Here is a 20,126-nt window from a genome sequence, read left to right as displayed (position 1 = left end):
GGTTTCTATTTTCAGAATAAGTTTCCAAAAACAAAACATATAGTTCCTATTACTGACAAATTTTGTTTCTTTTCTGACAAGAGCTATAGTGTATAGTATGGGAGAGGGTTAAACAGCCTTTGTACCATCATAAAACTTAGTGTTTTAATATATACCATTGTTCGCCCACACTTGTCAATACGGCTAAAGTTGAGTTAAAGCGTGTGAAACAAAGTTGAAAAAACCAAGTGTATACTTTAAATGAAGATTATGGAATTGATCTTTTGAATTAGCTTCTCTTCCACCAACAAGTGCGGCAGCACCAAGTTCAAACGTGGCTTGGAAGCAGCCTAAATGCTAGAGAATGGGGTTGGAGACAGGTAGGATCTGAACTCAAACCAATCGTTACCACTCTACAACCTGCTCCAGCTGAGCTTCTGCAGATGATCCCTCGTAAATGCAAGGAAGTCTGTGACTTGAAATGTGAATGCGGTAAAACTGGTCCAGTCTGTTCTTCAATTTGTAGACAATGCAAGGGAGTATCTTGTTCAAATAAACATAGAGATTTTGAGGCTCAACCTCAAGCAGAGGACTATGATTAAACTTAAGCTTAACCAATATTGATAAATATACTAATATACAAGTTGGTAAACCAAAATAAACCTCTCCGATACGAGACGCAATTAAGAGGCTATTCTTAAATAATTAAGAAAATATAATTGATATTAATTACTTTAGGCGTCAGTAGTTTAACGTAATTCTACTGAAGTCGTTTTAAGAAACTTAATTCCTAAAATAATTTTAAACATAGCTATTGTTGACGTTTGAATTCTAGCGTATGCCTCTTTAACAATTTTTGGAAATTTAGTGTATATATTGATTCACAATAAATGATAAGAAATCCGCAATTGCATGAACCTTTGGTTGAAGCCCTGCAATTGGGAGGCTAGACGTTTCTCGTAACCCTAGCCGATCGCCACGCACTTCTTGATCCTAACGTTGGGAGTAGAAGCCGAAAATTATACTGCGAACACGTTTGCTCGGATTTGCCAACTGCGAACGCGGTGACCAACACACACAGACAGACACCCCACCCCATTCACGTCCAGTATAATACCTCTCCGTGACGTCATCGTCACTTAAAGAGGTAAAATAATATATTTTAGGTTTAAAACCCGCTTTGCATTTATTTCGCTTGAAACCGTTTCGAAATACTCAAAAATTAGATTTGCCTTACCTTCCGGGCAGGATTGTGAACTTCCGGTAGGTTGTAGGACAACATATCTTATAGGATGAATTATGTGATTGAAAGTAATCTACAATTGAAGCCTAATAACTTGTTAATCGCGTTAGTAGAACCAGAGTTATTAAACTTTTTCTCGATTTTGGAAATGCATTCTGAATATAGAAACCATAAAATGCTTTAAATTCCCATTTTTATATGAGGCTAATCTTCAGGGTCAGATTGTGAACTTCCGGTTAGTTGTAGGGCAAAATATCTTAAGAGCTGAATTATGTGTTTGAAGGTGATCTACAATTAAAGCCTAATTACGTGTTAATCGGTTAAGTAGAACCGGAGTTATTAAACGTTTTCTCGATTTTGTCCGCCATTTTCCAATATGGCGGAAATTCCTCCAATGGGAGAGTGTGGGAGACCACACCACGTTAAAGAGCGCCCAAAAATCTATAAGATCTGAAATTTTCAGCTTTGTTTCAATTTGTTGCGCGTTCCCTCTATTTTTGGGCTAAAATATGACTGTACTATTACTTTACTCTGGTGGTGGTAAAATTTACTTCACGATTAGATTAGGATAGATTAAAGACGAAAATCCCGGGAAGGATTATTAGGTCAAGTCGGGAAACTTTTCCAAGTCTTTGAAATTTTCGTAATGTTGTATGTCTATACTGCAAACTGAATTTGGCGGGTTCAATCTCCGTTATTAATATTACATTTTCATATCCCCTTTAATAACTCCATGCTTCTTTCACTTAAAAGCCGAGAAAAAACGCAGACAGAAACTCGTAAAGAAAAGCTTTCCATCCAATACACATATTGTAATATGTGAAACATAATTATCAGTAATATTTTGTAATTAGTTTAAATAATTGACATTAGTTACGTTTTAAAAGCATGAGCTTTGAAAATAATGAAACACGTTCTTCTCCAGTAGTAAGATACATACTTCTTGTCGCAGTGATAAAGAAATGGAAGAGGAATTGACTGAATATCAATGTTGGACTGACATTTTGTGCCTTTGTACGCTATTATCGCGACAGTTTAAGGAGAAAACGCAAAAAGACCTGCGAAAAGCGTCCAATGAAGGCCAGACGAGATTCTCCCGCCCACAAGGCACCCCTCTTTCGGCCCCCAAAAGTGTCGGGGCTTTAGTCGCTCGTGGTATTGGTACCGTTTTTCCTGGAATTTGCAATTCGTTCCCCGACGGGAAAAAATTGTTTTAGTCGCGATTAACTTATTTCTTTGGTAACTACTTGATTATGTGGCTTAATTTAAGTAGTTTATTAACGCTTCTAAATGTACTTAACGCGTTAGTACCGTTATAATAAGTGATTCTTTAGTGTTACGCGTTAAGCCTTGGTCATGTCAAACTGACAACAATGAGTCATGGGGAGATAAAATTTCATTTGCAAATAGCATGGCTTCTTTTAAACGAAAACATTTTAATTTGTCCTCGCTAATTGCTACGTTTTTCGGCGGTGTTTTATTATTTCCCGTTTTAAATTTGACACCTGCCCCTGTCATCACATCCGCAGCAAAATCTTTGGGTGAGTTTCAAAAGTTCGATGATCGTGTTACCGCTGCGTGATAATGTTCAAACTCATAGACATTTTCCCAGTGAATTTTTCAGGTCCGACGCTAACTGTGGAACCAGTTTCTCGCAACGCGACAATCGGGGATTCGGTTACCTTTAATTGTTCAGCCACTGACGAACAAAAGATAACTATACTGTGGCAAAAAAATGGGGGTGATCTGTCGGGTCAAGGAGCGTCTACCGTTCAAAAATTACCAAATGGAAGCCTAGTTTTAGATAGCGTAGGGAAAGCTGACGAAGGGACTTATCGTTGCATAGCTAGAACACCGAAAGGCGCAACTAGATCAGAAGCGACCCTATACATCCAAGTTCCCCCCAAAATTCTGGGCGGTAGAACTGTTTTTAACGTCACTTCTGGGAGTGAGGTGACGTTAGAATGCTCTGCAGAAGGCGATCCCGCACCTGTTATCACCTGGTTTAAAGATGGCAAACAAGTGCGAAAAATTTTCCTACATAGTTTACACTAAAGGGGCTACAAAAGAAATCCCCCGCCAAATCTCTCAGCTTAAAGGGGTTGTCCCGACCGGGGGGGGAGGGGGCAAACGGCGATATTCCTATTACATTACTCTATGAGAGTAATGTCAGGTCTACGTATGCAAACGTCATACCCTTCTATCTCTTAGCTCAGTGTCATCCCCCTACCAGGCGCGTACAGTATCCTCTGCCTCTCTTACAAAAGCGCGCCTAGAGGGAGGGATACACCGTCTACTCCCCTCTCTACCGACACTACTCTATAGAGCTTAGTGAGTAAAAAGGAGAAGGGGTCGGACAGCTCCTTTAAGCCGGGGGGGGGGGGCAAACGGCGATATTCCTCATAGAGTTTATGGGTAAAAAAAAAGAGAAGGGGTCGGACCATGGAGCCTGTATCTTAAACGGAGAGGCTAACCCCTATATAATATGAACCCCTCACAGTCGCTTTGCGGCCAACTTCGCGCTAGTTGGCCGTATCGGAAATTGAGGGCCGTCAAGGTCGTTTATCGTAGGCGGCAGTTGAAAAAGTCGTCTGCTGCCAAATAGATTTGAAATTGAAAATGGCTCGTGTGAACATTAGTAACAATGAAACACTGGGAAATTTGTTCATCTTGTCGAAAAATGAACATTCGTACACGGGAAAGTAAGTATTTTTCAATTAGACCTAATAAAATGTATTATTAATTTGGATTGATGATTTTAAAATTATCCGAGAATATTGTAAACTTGTAAAGATAGTTTTATCATAAGCCTTGGCTAAATCAGCTGTCGTTTTGTAGGAAATCTCTTCAGAAAGAGAGAGAAAAGCATGATGTTAACTACTATGGAATAAGTGATACTGAGGAAACCGAAGTAATGCTTATAGTGGATGAATATATAGACAATGATGTATCGCATATCAATCTTAATGAACCTCATATTTGTGAAGTTCAAAATTCGAAAATATTAACCGCTGCTCCAAAGCCTCCAGTAAAAATAAGAAAAATAATCCCGTGCGTAGCTCTATGTAGTAAGTTGAATACAAATTTTAAAATTGGAGATGTTAATGTACTAATTTAAATTAACTTCTCTTAGATTTTACCCCGAACAAGTTCCGAGAGATAATTAACGAAGGTTTAGAAAAATTGCAGGATTTGGGAAAATCCACAGATACCTACACAAATCTTGTAATGGAAGAATTGATAGCAGTAGGAATTGCTAAAAGGGCGGCTGTGTGGGAGACTGGGCTCGAAAGATTTAATATGGAATTAGATCATTTAAAAATTTCAAAATCTTTTTGGGGCACTGGCTTAGCGATGCTTTCCAATGATGACTTTTTAACTGAAGCTCGTGAATATATTTCTAAGACAGCCCCACCAGTTAGTATCCTAATGGATTTGGTTCCTTTTTAATATAATGCTAATGAATGCCAATTTTTTACAGATATTTACATGTTTACCATTTTTTGGCCAGAAGGCCATTGCTGCAAGATTTTTAAAAAACATCCTAAGCCTTGTACACTGCTATATTGTGAAAAACAAGGTCAACCATGAAAATTTAAATCCTCCCACAGTTAATGAAGAACTTTCAAATTTGCCTGCCAGTACCTTAACAAATGATTTAAAGGCCAAGCAAATTCTCTACTACGTCGCTGGTGCAACGATTAAATCAGTATGCCAGTCTCTGCCATATCAATGGTGTTTAGTGTCCGCCTTCTCAATTAAGGGGACTTTTCAGGAAGTTAAAGAATATTTAAATAATAATTTAAGTGATATCAAAATATCTGCCTGGGTAACGCAAAATAACAGAGGGGGATTACTCTACGTTAATAAAACGACCTTCAATATGTTTGAGATCATAGATGCTGTGGCTTCAGAATTCTACAATGGAAAGAAATTAAAATGTATACTGCAAAACAATGAAGCAAGAAGGGAGAAGTCCCTTAAGAATATGGAGGATAATTGCCAGATTTTGGAAGCATTTCAAGCAGTGATAAAAACTTCAGAAGTTCCAAGCAAGGTTAACGCATCAAGGAAAATCCTTCCCAAAATATTTTCAACCTTCTTAAAATTAAGAGGAAAAGGTCTCCAACTATATTTGAGGGGTATATATTTTTCAAAAGAAAATAAAAAACAAAAATCATGCCCAGCTTTAAGAAAAGGTTTGAAAGAATTAAACAATATATCAACAAAGGTGTAAAAAATATAGTCAAGTGTGCCCTAAAATCCTATAGTTTTACAGTCTAAAGGTACTTAGTAATAGTTTTAAATGCCCAAATTGTGATCCTAGTCCCAAAAACACAACTTAAATAATGTTTTGGAATTTTAAGTTTGCCATGTTTTTCAGGTAAAACATTTAATAATAACGCCCCAAATGTGACCAATTTATTACCTCATTTATATATTTGTAAAGAGTCGGATAAAACCACATTTCTGTGATAGGAAATAAGGAGCAATACCTCATTTTTTATGTTTGTAAAAATTCGGATAAAAACACATTTCTGTGATAGGAAATAAGGAGCAATACCTCATTTTTATGTTTATAAAGAATCAGATAAAAACACATTGTGATTTTTCTTGTTGATACTTTATTGAAACAGCGCTGTGATTTTAAATGTATATAAAGGATCTTAATTGAAACTAATTATTTTCTGGAATTATTGAAGTATTTCCCTCAAAAGGGGCCAAAATTTCTTTCTCTAAACTAATAAATCTATCAACATTCTGCCCAAAATGTAGCACATCAGGGTTTGTATTTCCTCCGCAGGACGCTCTTTGCTTCCCAAATTCTTGCTCTAGGCAGTCTTGATTTAAGTGGAATGTTAAAACAAAGGAGGCGCCTTTCGATAATAAGAATCTAACAACTCCTGGAACAGATCGAGCTAAGAAAAGAAAGATATGACATGAAAAACAACGATTAGAGCCCATTGCTTTAAATATTTTTATACAAACCAGTCATAATTAACCCTTCCACAGTTTCTCGACTTAGAGTCATTCTTAGACGTTCTGCTGCCTTTAAATTAACTGCCTTCGTTGATACTTCATTTTGCCAATCCTCAAAGTACTTAATAAATGTTTGTTCCAACCACTGTAAAAGTCAATCAATTGCATTAGCCACAATGCCATAAATATTCTAAATATTTACTTACTTCTAATCTTGGATCACTTTGTATCTTAAATGGATTCAAATTAGGATTGCGCTTAAACTTTCCCTCGTCCAAGTTTTTTGTATTCATAAGGTCAAAGAATTGATTCATGATTCTAATGAACTGAACAGTTTCACGGACACCTTCCCCTAGCTCAAACTCCAGGGCATTAGCAACGGTTGCGCTTAGAATTTGAGCTGCCAATCTCACGCGCATTCTCGAGTAGGAATCCAAGAAAAGATGATCCCTCGTTAATTTTGGTACCAGTCTAAGGGGTCGTTGCGAATCCATTTCAAAGAGTTTTAAAACGTGTGTCCACAATATTTCTTGCCCATTTTTAAAAAGTCGTTTGGTTTTGGTGTGGAAATTGCTATTAGCGAACCCGTTCCTCGTAGTTTTTATCAAGTGAGGGGGATCACAAATAAAAAAAACGAATCTCTCTTCATCACTCGCAAAAATATTTTTCCACTTAAATCCATCCTTAACAAAATTTCTAAATGCTTTTCTGTTCGTACTAGCTCCATCAGCAATCACAGCTACCACTTTTATACCATAATATTCCAGACGACTTATCGCTTCTGATACTATGGTAGTAAGGTTATCACTGTCTACATTCTTACATGGAAAATATGCTAATGGGAATTTGAAATTACCAGTTACACTTCTTATCATTAATTGTAACACATGAGTTGCCACTTCCGGCATTTCATCATCACCAGCTTGCCTCAATCTTAGAATTTCATTTCCCACATCATCGAGGTTAGTGAAACCAACCAATTCCCCCGTATTTGCCTTGTAAATGATGTCTTCCTTAATTTTCATTTCGTCCAAAATTAAACTAACGTATCTCTGGTGTTCTTCGGGGCACGACTGATAGAGCTTGTCTTTGGCCTTTTGAAAGGAGAAATTGTTGAAAGCAGGTGTCAGCCCTATATGGCTAGAGTGGTTGTACAAGGTCCTCTTGGATGGTAGTTGCAAGACACCACAAGACGCAATAAGTTTGTAGGATGCTGGAGACTTGCGATAGAAATGGATGCACCATTGTAATATCTTGGGATGCCATCTACGCATGCGCTTGTTTTTGGCTTTGAGGACAGATAATTGTTGCTCAATGAATAAGCGTTGAAAAGAATTCTTTGGTAGCATTTTTTTCTGTTGGTCTAGTATATTTGTAAAAAATTGGGTGTCTTCAGGTTCCAATTTCTCTCCAAATTTTTTAAGGTGACTTTCCATTCTAGTTTTCATAATTTTCATCTTCCTCCTCATTTGTGAATTCGCAATTGCTTGTTGCTTCATCTTTTTTTCAAGTTGGGCTCTTGGCAAGTAGCTATTTCTATTTTCACCATTTTTTTTATTTCAGCGCTCCATGCACTTTTTTAATGACCTCCTGTATTTCAGACAGTTTTGACATAATTCACGCGTATCTAGACTCTTTCCATTATTTTGTAACACTTTTTGTAATACAATTTGGCAGTCATTCGCGTGAATTGCATTTGTAAAAACATTTTTTACCCCTTTCATCTTTACCTTGCTATCAAAAAGATCTACTATTTTGCTGTCGAAAATTCCGCTACACAAATCAAACGAATCTATTACTTCTATCAAGATACGTAATGAAACCACGCTCTGGATATCATGTAGCGAGTCCCTTATGAATGGAATATTAGAGACGTCTTTTCCGTGAATTTTGAGAGTTCCTCTTTTATCTTGGTTTTTTATTGTAAAAGTCTTAATAGCGTAGCGATTTCCTGGATCCAGTTTTACAAATACCACACTATCATCATTTGAACTGGATGAAGCTACCCATCCACTACATATTGGATTCCCTCCGAAAGTTTGTCTTAAATGCTCAGTGTACATGATACCATTATTAATGTTTACTTCGGCTTGATTAGTTTCATTTCCAAAGGGTGCAAGGTTCACCGACAATGATGGTGGTGTCACTGTTTTTGATAGAAGGCTATATAAAATAGTTTTACTGTTTTCATCTGACTGGTTTTCTTGAGAGAATTTTGAGTCTTCTTCCATAACATTCATCTGGGTATCATTCACATGACAAGGTTCAAAATGTGTGAGCTTTGCTTTTTGAGGCACCGGTATGAGATTTGTAGTCGAGTTTTCCAATAATTTTATTGGATTTTCACTCTTAATATTTAAATGATGAACATAATTTAATTAAAATTTACAAAAATAAGTAATAATTTACACACCGAAGACAATATTTTTTGGGTATCATTGGCATCAGGGATTTCTTCTAATATTGTGTACTGAGAATCCTCGGGTTTTTCTATTACGGGTACTTTATCTTGAGGATGTTGGGTGTTAAGACTTAAAGAGTTATTTTCATTTTGATGCTATAATAATTGGACACCATAATTAAAAAGCGACTTAATTTGTAAAACTCAGTTTTTAAACATACCATTAACCGAAGTGTTTCTTGAGTTTCTGCAAACTGTATAGGATCAGGATTACTCTCTGTTGGTCCATGACCTCCCACAAAATGATCAGAGCATATATAATATGTTGATTTCTTAATTTTTTCAATTGTAATCCGATTATCAAAACGTCCGCAAGCAGAAATCCATTTTAAACATCTCTCAAAATCAGTTTTTGGTCTCGGGAATGGAAAATACCTTACATGAGCACTATTAGGCCTTGGTTTAAAATAATTTTCCCTATTCCAACACAAAGAATACTCGCATTGTTTTTTAACCATCGTGAAACTAAGAGAACAGGTTATATATTCTTAAATTGACATTCTAAATAAATCAGTTATGAACACTTATTTAGTTTTTTAAGTTCTTTGATATCAAACCGAGATTTCAGTTATAGATTTAGGCGCCATTTTTACCGGAAACAGAAATAGGATCACGTGCTCAGATTCGACCTTCACTGCCGAAATTCACCCTACTCTCCCTTTCCACCCCCACTTTGAGAAGGACTGTGGGCGAGAGAGGGAATTTTATACTATGGAAGCTACGGCTTAGCCTCTCCGTTTAAGATACAGGCTCCATGGTCGGACAGCTCCTTTACGTGTCGGCATGGAGCCTGTATCTTAAACGGAGAGGCTAACCCCTATATAATATGAACCCCTCACAGTCGCTTTGCGGCCAACTTCGCGCTAGTTGGCCGTATCGGAAATTGAGGGCCGTCAAGGTCGTTTATCGTAGGCGGCAGTTGAAAAAGTCGTCTGCTGCCAAATAGATTTGAAATTGAAAATGGCTCGTGTGAACATTAGTAACAATGAAACACTGGGAAATTTGTTCATCTTGTCGAAAAATGAACATTCGTACACGGGAAAGTAAGTATTTTTCAATTAGACCTAATAAAATGTATTATTAATTTGGATTGATGATTTTAAAATTATCCGAGAATATTGTAAACTTGTAAAGATAGTTTTATCATAAGCCTTGGCTAAATCAGCTGTCGTTTTGTAGGAAATCTCTTCAGAAAGAGAGAGAAAAGCATGATGTTAACTACTATGGAATAAGTGATACTGAGGAAACCGAAGTAATGCTTATAGTGGATGAATATATAGACAATGATGTATCGCATATCAATCTTAATGAACCTCATATTTGTGAAGTTCAAAATTCGAAAATATTAACCGCTGCTCCAAAGCCTCCAGTAAAAATAAGAAAAATAATCCCGTGCGTAGCTCTATGTAGTAAGTTGAATACAAATTTTAAAATTGGAGATGTTAATGTACTAATTTAAATTAACTTCTCTTAGATTTTACCCCGAACAAGTTCCGAGAGATAATTAACGAAGGTTTAGAAAAATTGCAGGATTTGGGAAAATCCACAGATACCTACACAAATCTTGTAATGGAAGAATTGATAGCAGTAGGAATTGCTAAAAGGGCGGCTGTGTGGGAGACTGGGCTCGAAAGATTTAATATGGAATTAGATCATTTAAAAATTTCAAAATCTTTTTGGGGCACTGGCTTAGCGATGCTTTCCAATGATGACTTTTTAACTGAAGCTCGTGAATATATTTCTAAGACAGCCCCACCAGTTAGTATCCTAATGGATTTGGTTCCTTTTTAATATAATGCTAATGAATGCCAATTTTTTACAGATATTTACATGTTTACCATTTTTTGGCCAGAAGGCCATTGCTGCAAGATTTTTAAAAAACATCCTAAGCCTTGTACACTGCTATATTGTGAAAAACAAGGTCAACCATGAAAATTTAAATCCTCCCACAGTTAATGAAGAACTTTCAAATTTGCCTGCCAGTACCTTAACAAATGATTTAAAGGCCAAGCAAATTCTCTACTACGTCGCTGGTGCAACGATTAAATCAGTATGCCAGTCTCTGCCATATCAATGGTGTTTAGTGTCCGCCTTCTCAATTAAGGGGACTTTTCAGGAAGTTAAAGAATATTTAAATAATAATTTAAGTGATATCAAAATATCTGCCTGGGTAACGCAAAATAACAGAGGGGGATTACTCTACGTTAATAAAACGACCTTCAATATGTTTGAGATCATAGATGCTGTGGCTTCAGAATTCTACAATGGAAAGAAATTAAAATGTATACTGCAAAACAATGAAGCAAGAAGGGAGAAGTCCCTTAAGAATATGGAGGATAATTGCCAGATTTTGGAAGCATTTCAAGCAGTGATAAAAACTTCAGAAGTTCCAAGCAAGGTTAACGCATCAAGGAAAATCCTTCCCAAAATATTTTCAACCTTCTTAAAATTAAGAGGAAAAGGTCTCCAACTATATTTGAGGGGTATATATTTTTCAAAAGAAAATAAAAAACAAAAATCATGCCCAGCTTTAAGAAAAGGTTTGAAAGAATTAAACAATATATCAACAAAGGTGTAAAAAATATAGTCAAGTGTGCCCTAAAATCCTATAGTTTTACAGTCTAAAGGTACTTAGTAATAGTTTTAAATGCCCAAATTGTGATCCTAGTCCCAAAAACACAACTTAAATAATGTTTTGGAATTTTAAGTTTGCCATGTTTTTCAGGTAAAACATTTAATAATAACGCCCCAAATGTGACCAATTTATTACCTCATTTATATATTTGTAAAGAGTCGGATAAAACCACATTTCTGTGATAGGAAATAAGGAGCAATACCTCATTTTTTATGTTTGTAAAAATTCGGATAAAAACACATTTCTGTGATAGGAAATAAGGAGCAATACCTCATTTTTATGTTTATAAAGAATCAGATAAAAACACATTGTGATTTTTCTTGTTGATACTTTATTGAAACAGCGCTGTGATTTTAAATGTATATAAAGGATCTTAATTGAAACTAATTATTTTCTGGAATTATTGAAGTATTTCCCTCAAAAGGGGCCAAAATTTCTTTCTCTAAACTAATAAATCTATCAACATTCTGCCCAAAATGTAGCACATCAGGGTTTGTATTTCCTCCGCAGGACGCTCTTTGCTTCCCAAATTCTTGCTCTAGGCAGTCTTGATTTAAGTGGAATGTTAAAACAAAGGAGGCGCCTTTCGATAATAAGAATCTAACAACTCCTGGAACAGATCGAGCTAAGAAAAGAAAGATATGACATGAAAAACAACGATTAGAGCCCATTGCTTTAAATATTTTTATACAAACCAGTCATAATTAACCCTTCCACAGTTTCTCGACTTAGAGTCATTCTTAGACGTTCTGCTGCCTTTAAATTAACTGCCTTCGTTGATACTTCATTTTGCCAATCCTCAAAGTACTTAATAAATGTTTGTTCCAACCACTGTAAAAGTCAATCAATTGCATTAGCCACAATGCCATAAATATTCTAAATATTTACTTACTTCTAATCTTGGATCACTTTGTATCTTAAATGGATTCAAATTAGGATTGCGCTTAAACTTTCCCTCGTCCAAGTTTTTTGTATTCATAAGGTCAAAGAATTGATTCATGATTCTAATGAACTGAACAGTTTCACGGACACCTTCCCCTAGCTCAAACTCCAGGGCATTAGCAACGGTTGCGCTTAGAATTTGAGCTGCCAATCTCACGCGCATTCTCGAGTAGGAATCCAAGAAAAGATGATCCCTCGTTAATTTTGGTACCAGTCTAAGGGGTCGTTGCGAATCCATTTCAAAGAGTTTTAAAACGTGTGTCCACAATATTTCTTGCCCATTTTTAAAAAGTCGTTTGGTTTTGGTGTGGAAATTGCTATTAGCGAACCCGTTCCTCGTAGTTTTTATCAAGTGAGGGGGATCACAAATAAAAAAAACGAATCTCTCTTCATCACTCGCAAAAATATTTTTCCACTTAAATCCATCCTTAACAAAATTTCTAAATGCTTTTCTGTTCGTACTAGCTCCATCAGCAATCACAGCTACCACTTTTATACCATAATATTCCAGACGACTTATCGCTTCTGATACTATGGTAGTAAGGTTATCACTGTCTACATTCTTACATGGAAAATATGCTAATGGGAATTTGAAATTACCAGTTACACTTCTTATCATTAATTGTAACACATGAGTTGCCACTTCCGGCATTTCATCATCACCAGCTTGCCTCAATCTTAGAATTTCATTTCCCACATCATCGAGGTTAGTGAAACCAACCAATTCCCCCGTATTTGCCTTGTAAATGATGTCTTCCTTAATTTTCATTTCGTCCAAAATTAAACTAACGTATCTCTGGTGTTCTTCGGGGCACGACTGATAGAGCTTGTCTTTGGCCTTTTGAAAGGAGAAATTGTTGAAAGCAGGTGTCAGCCCTATATGGCTAGAGTGGTTGTACAAGGTCCTCTTGGATGGTAGTTGCAAGACACCACAAGACGCAATAAGTTTGTAGGATGCTGGAGACTTGCGATAGAAATGGATGCACCATTGTAATATCTTGGGATGCCATCTACGCATGCGCTTGTTTTTGGCTTTGAGGACAGATAATTGTTGCTCAATGAATAAGCGTTGAAAAGAATTCTTTGGTAGCATTTTTTTCTGTTGGTCTAGTATATTTGTAAAAAATTGGGTGTCTTCAGGTTCCAATTTCTCTCCAAATTTTTTAAGGTGACTTTCCATTCTAGTTTTCATAATTTTCATCTTCCTCCTCATTTGTGAATTCGCAATTGCTTGTTGCTTCATCTTTTTTTCAAGTTGGGCTCTTGGCAAGTAGCTATTTCTATTTTCACCATTTTTTTTATTTCAGCGCTCCATGCACTTTTTTAATGACCTCCTGTATTTCAGACAGTTTTGACATAATTCACGCGTATCTAGACTCTTTCCATTATTTTGTAACACTTTTTGTAATACAATTTGGCAGTCATTCGCGTGAATTGCATTTGTAAAAACATTTTTTACCCCTTTCATCTTTACCTTGCTATCAAAAAGATCTACTATTTTGCTGTCGAAAATTCCGCTACACAAATCAAACGAATCTATTACTTCTATCAAGATACGTAATGAAACCACGCTCTGGATATCATGTAGCGAGTCCCTTATGAATGGAATATTAGAGACGTCTTTTCCGTGAATTTTGAGAGTTCCTCTTTTATCTTGGTTTTTTATTGTAAAAGTCTTAATAGCGTAGCGATTTCCTGGATCCAGTTTTACAAATACCACACTATCATCATTTGAACTGGATGAAGCTACCCATCCACTACATATTGGATTCCCTCCGAAAGTTTGTCTTAAATGCTCAGTGTACATGATACCATTATTAATGTTTACTTCGGCTTGATTAGTTTCATTTCCAAAGGGTGCAAGGTTCACCGACAATGATGGTGGTGTCACTGTTTTTGATAGAAGGCTATATAAAATAGTTTTACTGTTTTCATCTGACTGGTTTTCTTGAGAGAATTTTGAGTCTTCTTCCATAACATTCATCTGGGTATCATTCACATGACAAGGTTCAAAATGTGTGAGCTTTGCTTTTTGAGGCACCGGTATGAGATTTGTAGTCGAGTTTTCCAATAATTTTATTGGATTTTCACTCTTAATATTTAAATGATGAACATAATTTAATTAAAATTTACAAAAATAAGTAATAATTTACACACCGAAGACAATATTTTTTGGGTATCATTGGCATCAGGGATTTCTTCTAATATTGTGTACTGAGAATCCTCGGGTTTTTCTATTACGGGTACTTTATCTTGAGGATGTTGGGTGTTAAGACTTAAAGAGTTATTTTCATTTTGATGCTATAATAATTGGACACCATAATTAAAAAGCGACTTAATTTGTAAAACTCAGTTTTTAAACATACCATTAACCGAAGTGTTTCTTGAGTTTCTGCAAACTGTATAGGATCAGGATTACTCTCTGTTGGTCCATGACCTCCCACAAAATGATCAGAGCATATATAATATGTTGATTTCTTAATTTTTTCAATTGTAATCCGATTATCAAAACGTCCGCAAGCAGAAATCCATTTTAAACATCTCTCAAAATCAGTTTTTGGTCTCGGGAATGGAAAATACCTTACATGAGCACTATTAGGCCTTGGTTTAAAATAATTTTCCCTATTCCAACACAAAGAATACTCGCATTGTTTTTTAACCATCGTGAAACTAAGAGAACAGGTTATATATTCTTAAATTGACATTCTAAATAAATCAGTTATGAACACTTATTTAGTTTTTTAAGTTCTTTGATATCAAACCGAGATTTCAGTTATAGATTTAGGCGCCATTTTTACCGGAAACAGAAATAGGATCACGTGCTCAGATTCGACCTTCACTGCCGAAATTCACCCTACTCTCCCTTTCCACCCCCACTTTGAGAAGGACTGTGGGCGAGAGAGGGAATTTTATACTATGGAAGCTACGGCTTAGCCTCTCCGTTTAAGATACAGGCTCCATGGTGTCGGGCCCTCTCTGACTCTGAGTCAACCCCCTTTAGCGGAAACTATGTATACCTTTCAGATCTGGTGAAATATAGAATCTGACTTTGATAAAATTTTCCCAGATTTATCTGCGAGAATTGAGTACCATATCTCATTCCATTTACAAATTTAACGTTACGAGTCCAGCTACGATACTTTGCAAGGCCACAAACTATTTGTCAGGTGGTGGTATTGAAGTTTCAGCCACCAAAATATTTCATATCTATGTTTCAAGCGCAAAAATGGGTAACTAGTACAATCACAGGGGCAGCGAGTTAGCACCCCCCCCCCTCCCTTTGTAATAAAACGAACTCGTTTGCCTTTAAGGGGACCAATCAACGGAATATCTAGACATGTTTCAAGCGGAAGCTCCTAAAAATTTATCCAACACTGAAGGAGATATATCTAGTCACTTCAAAAACACAGATATTCCTTACGGATATTGTTCCATTTATTCGGGAACCGCTTGCAAAGCGTATTTGGGAGGACCAATTGTAATTAAAATTAATATCTTGCCCCATTTTAAATATTCAAATTAACTTTCGTCTCTATAATAATAGAACCAACAACGTCTAGTTTATTACAACTTTAGCAACGATGGTTCGGTTATCTCGCCTAATGAACAGATAACCGCTGATTTATGGCGCGAATTGATCTTTTCCCTTCAAGAACCATGTCGAAGCGCGGCCGAGAAACTTTTATGTAGCTACGCGTTTCCCAACTGCGAATGGGTGGGAGGGGTGGCTATCAGTCGCCCTCTTTGTCGAGAAGATTGCGTGGCTACCAGGGAATTGTTTTGCTATAACGAATGGGCCATGATTGAGGACAATAAGCAAAGAGGGATATTCTTCAAAACCAGGGGACATTTCCGTTTACCCCAATGCGAAGATTTGCCTTCTTATAATAGCAACGTTCCTTGTTCGCACGCCTTTTTAACTACCATGAAGGAAAACGAGATAACTAGTAAGAATCACCAATGACGTCACGCGCTTTTTCGTGTGGAATTAAGAACGTTTAACGTTGTACTATTTTAGTGGATTGCGTCAGGGGCCGAGGGCGTTACTACCAAGGGATCGTAAACGTAACAAAATCGGGGATTCCGTGCCAAAGATGGGATTCTCAGGAACCCCATCATCATAACCGACCTCCCATGGTCTTCCCCGAGGTCATGAACTCTGAAAATTATTGCCGCAACGCTGGAGGGGAGGAACCCTATCCTTGGTGTTATACTATGGACCCTAGAATGCGTTGGCAACATTGCGATATTCCAGACTGCGATAATTACACTCAAGTACCGACTGATTCCGAGCTATTGGATGTCTTTGTGCCTCCCATGCAACCGGTCTTCACTCCAACCTTTATTTTGATCATATGCGCGGTTAGCCTATCGGGACTCGTTCTGCTCATCGCCATTGTACTTGGATGTCGCAGGTTAAACACTCTTATTAAGAATTATGTAACCGGACCTAGCTTTGCGCTGTTGTTTTGTATGTTTGTGTGTGTTTGTTTGTTTGTGACCGGGTTAGACCATGAACAAGAGTGGCTAGAAACCCGATTAATTAATATTTAATTAATTTAAGGGAGTATTTTTATTAGGCTTCAGAAGTATCGCAGGGGTTATAACGCCACACCGACATCCGATGTTGAAATAGATCTGGATAAATTGCCCTCAAACACGGCTTATCATAGAACCCAGGCCAAGTTGAACCCCAAGCTGGAATTAATGGAATTTCCACGCAATGACATCATTTATATTAGAGATATTGGGCAAGGGGCTTTTGGACGCGTTTTTCAAGCCAAAGCTCCGAGTTTAAACAAGACGGAGGAGTTCACCATGGTGGCTGTTAAGATGCTCAAAGAAGAAGCTACGGAAGATTTACAGGTCAGTAATGAACTAATTAAAGCAGGGTTCGTACGGAACCTGGATAACCTGAAAAACCTGGATAAGTCAGGGATATGGAAAATAGGGGAAAAAGTCAGGGATATGGAAAATAGGGGGAAAAGTCAGGGATAAGTCAGGGATTTAAAAATATTTTCTAAAAAGTCAGGGATAAGTCAGGAATTTCGTTTGTTATATCAAACCACGCTTCGAGCAATGCTAAATATGAGCCCAGGTGTGATAAAGTGGTCTCTGGTAAGCACCTTAAAATGGTCAGGGATATTGCCAAAATTTGGTCAGGGATAACCTGGAAAAGTCAGGGATTTTCAATGTAATAATTTCGTACGAACCCTGTAAAGGGTTCTATCGGGGAAAGGTTGGGGATTTCGTTGCGTTGATGGTAAATTGTTGGTGTATTTTTGTCAAAAACGCAGAGTGACTTTGAACGCGAAGCTTGTTTAATGTCGGAATTCGATCATCCGAATATCGTTAAACTTTTGGGTGTTTGCGCGGTGGGCAAACCCATGTGTCTTTTATTCGAATTTATGGGTCGGGGCGATTTAAACGAATTTCTACGTTCGTGTTCGCCCAGCAATTACGTAGTTAGAAACGCCAATGGCGAACTTTACTCCAGCGATATTCGACTGACTTCTCTCGATCTGGTCGACGTTTGCCGACAAATCGCCAGCGGTATGGTGTATTTATCGGAACGCAAATTCGTTCACCGCGACTTGGCCACCAGAAACTGTTTAGTCAATGACGAAATGACCGTTAAAATCGCCGATTTCGGACTCTCTCAAAAGATATACGCCGCCAATTATTACAAGGGAAGCGAACACGACGCCATTCCCATCCGATGGATGCCCTTGGAATCTATTCTCTACAATAAGTTCACCGTCGAATCGGATATTTGGGCCTTTGGCGTCGTACTATGGGAAATTTTTTCCTACGCCATGCAGCCTTACTACGGTATGACGCACGAAGAGGTCGTTAAGTTTATCAAAGACGGAAATGTCCTATCTTGTCCCGAGGACACGCCTCCCCAAATTTACGCCGTCATGAAAGGATGCTGGCATCGGAAACCTTCTAGTCGACCCTCTTTCAAAAGTATCTTGAAGACCATGACCAATTTACAGGAGGAACTCAAAAAAGAAGCCAAAGAATCGTCCTCAACTTCCAAAGTTGATATCTAAATGAATCTCGCGGTGGTGGTGGTGGTAAAGGGGGGGGGGGGAAGCTCTCTCGGCGTTCTCTACGTCACGATACTAAAATATACCAAAATGGCGGTCGTGGGCGGAGCTAAACTACAGGATCAAATTAGGGATGGAGCCATTTTCAACCATGGCACAAATTAATTAGCGAAACATTTAAGATTTTACTTTTTTTGAGCCTTTATTTTATAGAAACTAATTTTCTCAAGGGGAACACAAAGTAATCTCATATATTTTTAAATTTAATTTCTACGGATAGAAAATTAATAAATAATAACAGAAGTGAGATGAGACTAGAAGTACTGAGCTAACCAAATTCTTCACTCGGAGTCTCGGAGAAAGTGAATATTCTTGATAACACACCAACGGTTGGCCCTCTAGTGGCGGTTTCAGAATTTTCCCTCCAAAACGTGAGACGCTCGCGGCGGTAGACGGCCGAACTAGATTCAAGCACCCGCGTCCGTGTTCGGCCGCTTTAGGTTGAGGGGAAGGGGGTAAGAAATATTTTTGGAACTCGACCAATTTTTTTCTCTCTAGCGTAGGCGCGATTGAAGCGGCGTAAAATCCTCAAATTTGTTCACTAATGCCAGGATCTATTACCAATGCTAGAGCCCTTCACTTCTAGTCTCATCTCACTTCTGATAATAATCTTCTTTTATGGCAACTATTTAAATTTAATTGCTACTTTTTTTTTAGTATTATATATATATTTTTTAGTTTTTCTAGCTCAAGAAAACAATTCTAGTCTTTTTTAGAATGTGCCATTTTTAACAAATATTATATTTCTAGGCCAGTAATTGAGGGAATGTAATTAACTCTCGTAATTAACGCGTTAAACCAAATATATTTATCAAAGATCGCGGCAAAGAAATGATTTTTTTTCTTTTTTAAACGTAGACTATTAATATTTGTTAACTATTTATCCTTAACTATCTCATGAACACGCTAGCGAAATAAATCCCACCAAACGTCTTCCGCATTATTCATTCACGTCGGTAAAAAAATCTGTTTTTTATACGAAAATGTTCTATTAAAATAGGCTTAACGATTAAGAGCTTAAAAAACGTTTAATTTCATGTGTAATTTAACGTCTTTTTATACTTTTTCTACGATCATATTATATAACACAATGTGTTTTTTATATAATATAAGCAAATATTACGACGTCGTCTTGGGTATAATCCACCTTATTCCCTTTCGCCGGAAGTTAGGCTTAGCTCGGGATTCATGGGGGTGAGTAACGGGAAGAAATTCGTCTGTCGTCTGCTACAGTACATATTTTTGACTTATGTAGCAGACGACAGACGAATTTCTTCCCGTTACTCACCCCCATGACTCCCGAGCTAAGCCTAACTTCCGGCGAAAGGGAATAAGGCGGATTTTAAATATAGCCATTGAAATTATTATATTTTTATCGCGTATTAAAAAATAAAATAAAAGAATTGTTAATTGCACACACGTCAAATTATAGTCATCGCGTAATAATGCCTAAAAATCTGTAAAATGTACGCATATTTTTAATTATTTTCACACGAAAAGAGCTGAATTTCGGCGGTTTGGCCCGCGTCTAAACTTCCCTCGACCTCCTATGACCTTTGAGGTTACGTTGCGGGGTTTTGATTATGGGACAACCGTTTTATTTTAATTTCAACGCAATATGTGAAGTGATAAATAAATAAAAAATAAAATAAATGGAACTGAAAATGATTATTGGTGATTTTTTTTATTAAAATTTTAGACTTTGGCGGGGAAAAAACGTAGCCAATTATCTATGTAGGTTACCCATCATATGGTGGTGGTCGTGACGTCATT

The 20,126-nt window shown here is 37.2% G+C and overlaps 6 protein-coding genes across 9 annotated transcripts in view; 3 read left to right on the top strand and 3 right to left on the bottom strand.

The window, feature by feature from the left end:
- Rlip (Ral interacting protein) overlaps window positions 1-20,126 on the bottom strand; it is a 60,604-nt gene that overhangs the window by 7,531 nt on the left and 32,947 nt on the right. The gene's annotated exons all lie outside the window — the stretch shown is intronic.
- LOC149692665 (tyrosine-protein kinase transmembrane receptor Ror2-like) lies at window positions 2,301-20,018 on the top strand. Of its 2 annotated transcripts, none has more exons than XM_089868484.1 (8): window positions 2,301-2,763; window positions 2,847-3,244; window positions 15,308-15,470; window positions 15,552-15,718; window positions 15,785-16,187; window positions 16,259-16,655; window positions 16,821-17,106; window positions 17,538-20,018. In XM_089868484.1, the coding sequence occupies exons 1-8, from the start codon at window positions 2,634-2,636 to the stop codon at window positions 18,294-18,296; spliced, it is 2,703 nt and encodes a 900-aa protein (XP_089724610.1). In that variant the 5' UTR covers window positions 2,301-2,633; the 3' UTR covers window positions 18,297-20,018. The 2 variants fall into 2 exon arrangements, with proteins under 2 accessions (XP_089724610.1, XP_089724609.1); XM_089868483.1 differs by having other exon boundaries at window positions 2,302-2,763; window positions 2,835-3,244.
- LOC149692669 (uncharacterized) lies at window positions 3,254-5,903 on the top strand. Its single transcript, XM_089868515.1, has 4 exons — window positions 3,254-3,924; window positions 4,061-4,290; window positions 4,356-4,639; window positions 4,704-5,903. The coding sequence occupies exons 1-4, from the start codon at window positions 3,842-3,844 to the stop codon at window positions 5,457-5,459; spliced, it is 1,353 nt and encodes a 450-aa protein (XP_089724641.1). The 5' UTR covers window positions 3,254-3,841; the 3' UTR covers window positions 5,460-5,903.
- LOC149692668 (uncharacterized) lies at window positions 7,762-9,345 on the bottom strand. Of its 2 annotated transcripts, XM_089868519.1 has the most exons (4): window positions 9,044-9,143; window positions 8,825-8,935; window positions 8,616-8,759; window positions 7,762-8,550 (listed from the first exon to the last, which is right to left on the bottom strand). In XM_089868519.1, the coding sequence occupies exons 1-4, from the start codon at window positions 9,119-9,121 to the stop codon at window positions 7,762-7,764; spliced, it is 1,122 nt and encodes a 373-aa protein (XP_089724645.1). In that variant the 5' UTR covers window positions 9,122-9,143. The 2 variants fall into 2 exon arrangements, with proteins under 2 accessions (XP_089724645.1, XP_089724644.1); XM_089868518.1 differs by having other exon boundaries at window positions 8,825-9,345.
- Window positions 9,504-11,685, top strand: LOC149692667 (uncharacterized). Its single transcript, XM_089868516.1, has 4 exons — window positions 9,504-9,706; window positions 9,843-10,072; window positions 10,138-10,421; window positions 10,486-11,685. Exons 1-4 carry the CDS (start codon window positions 9,624-9,626, stop codon window positions 11,239-11,241), a joined length of 1,353 nt encoding a protein of 450 aa, XP_089724642.1. The 5' UTR covers window positions 9,504-9,623; the 3' UTR covers window positions 11,242-11,685.
- On the bottom strand, window positions 13,544-15,141 carry LOC149692666 (uncharacterized). 2 transcript variants are annotated; one of them, XM_089868521.1, is made up of 4 exons: window positions 14,826-15,141; window positions 14,607-14,717; window positions 14,398-14,541; window positions 13,544-14,332 (listed from the first exon to the last, which is right to left on the bottom strand). In XM_089868521.1, exons 1-4 carry the CDS (start codon window positions 14,901-14,903, stop codon window positions 13,544-13,546), a joined length of 1,122 nt encoding a protein of 373 aa, XP_089724647.1. In that variant the 5' UTR covers window positions 14,904-15,141. The 2 variants fall into 2 exon arrangements, with proteins under 2 accessions (XP_089724647.1, XP_089724646.1); XM_089868520.1 differs by having other exon boundaries at window positions 14,607-15,128.

The sequence above is a fragment of the Phalangium opilio genome, unplaced genomic scaffold (assembly GCF_054372755.1).
Source record: "Phalangium opilio isolate 3A_F unplaced genomic scaffold, DU_Popi_V2 ptg000024l_1, whole genome shotgun sequence".
In the NCBI taxonomy this organism is placed as follows: Eukaryota; Metazoa; Arthropoda; class Arachnida; order Opiliones; family Phalangiidae; genus Phalangium; species Phalangium opilio.
This window is presented reverse-complemented; position numbering and strand designations above follow the sequence as displayed.

Excerpts from the sequence above, each read along its gene's own strand:
- LOC149692665 (XM_089868483.1), top strand. The coding sequence starts at position 2,634 with ATGGCTTCTTTTAAACGAAAACATTTTAATTTGTCCTCGCTAATTGCT. Across the intron at positions 15,719-15,784 it reads CGTATTTGGGAGGACCAATT|AACCAACAACGTCTAGTTTA; the intron begins GTAATTAAAATT and ends CTATAATAATAG. Across the intron at positions 16,188-16,258 it reads GAAGGAAAACGAGATAACTA|TGGATTGCGTCAGGGGCCGA; the intron begins GTAAGAATCACC and ends GTACTATTTTAG.
- LOC149692669 (XM_089868515.1), top strand. The coding sequence starts at position 3,842 with ATGGCTCGTGTGAACATTAGTAACAATGAAACACTGGGAAATTTGTTC. Across the intron at positions 3,925-4,060 it reads GAACATTCGTACACGGGAAA|GAAATCTCTTCAGAAAGAGA; the intron begins GTAAGTATTTTT and ends GTCGTTTTGTAG. Across the intron at positions 4,291-4,355 it reads CCCGTGCGTAGCTCTATGTA|ATTTTACCCCGAACAAGTTC; the intron begins GTAAGTTGAATA and ends AACTTCTCTTAG.
- LOC149692668 (XM_089868518.1), bottom strand. The coding sequence starts at position 9,121 with ATGGTTAAAAAACAATGCGAGTATTCTTTGTGTTGGAATAGGGAAAAT. Across the intron at positions 8,760-8,824 it reads AAGAAACACTTCGGTTAATG|CATCAAAATGAAAATAACTC; the intron begins GTATGTTTAAAA and ends CAATTATTATAG. Across the intron at positions 8,551-8,615 it reads CCCAAAAAATATTGTCTTCG|AGTGAAAATCCAATAAAATT; the intron begins GTGTGTAAATTA and ends TTAAATATTAAG.
- LOC149692667 (XM_089868516.1), top strand. The coding sequence starts at position 9,624 with ATGGCTCGTGTGAACATTAGTAACAATGAAACACTGGGAAATTTGTTC. Across the intron at positions 10,073-10,137 it reads CCCGTGCGTAGCTCTATGTA|ATTTTACCCCGAACAAGTTC; the intron begins GTAAGTTGAATA and ends AACTTCTCTTAG. Across the intron at positions 10,422-10,485 it reads TTTCTAAGACAGCCCCACCA|ATATTTACATGTTTACCATT; the intron begins GTTAGTATCCTA and ends AATTTTTTACAG.
- LOC149692666 (XM_089868520.1), bottom strand. The coding sequence starts at position 14,903 with ATGGTTAAAAAACAATGCGAGTATTCTTTGTGTTGGAATAGGGAAAAT. Across the intron at positions 14,542-14,606 it reads AAGAAACACTTCGGTTAATG|CATCAAAATGAAAATAACTC; the intron begins GTATGTTTAAAA and ends CAATTATTATAG. Across the intron at positions 14,333-14,397 it reads CCCAAAAAATATTGTCTTCG|AGTGAAAATCCAATAAAATT; the intron begins GTGTGTAAATTA and ends TTAAATATTAAG.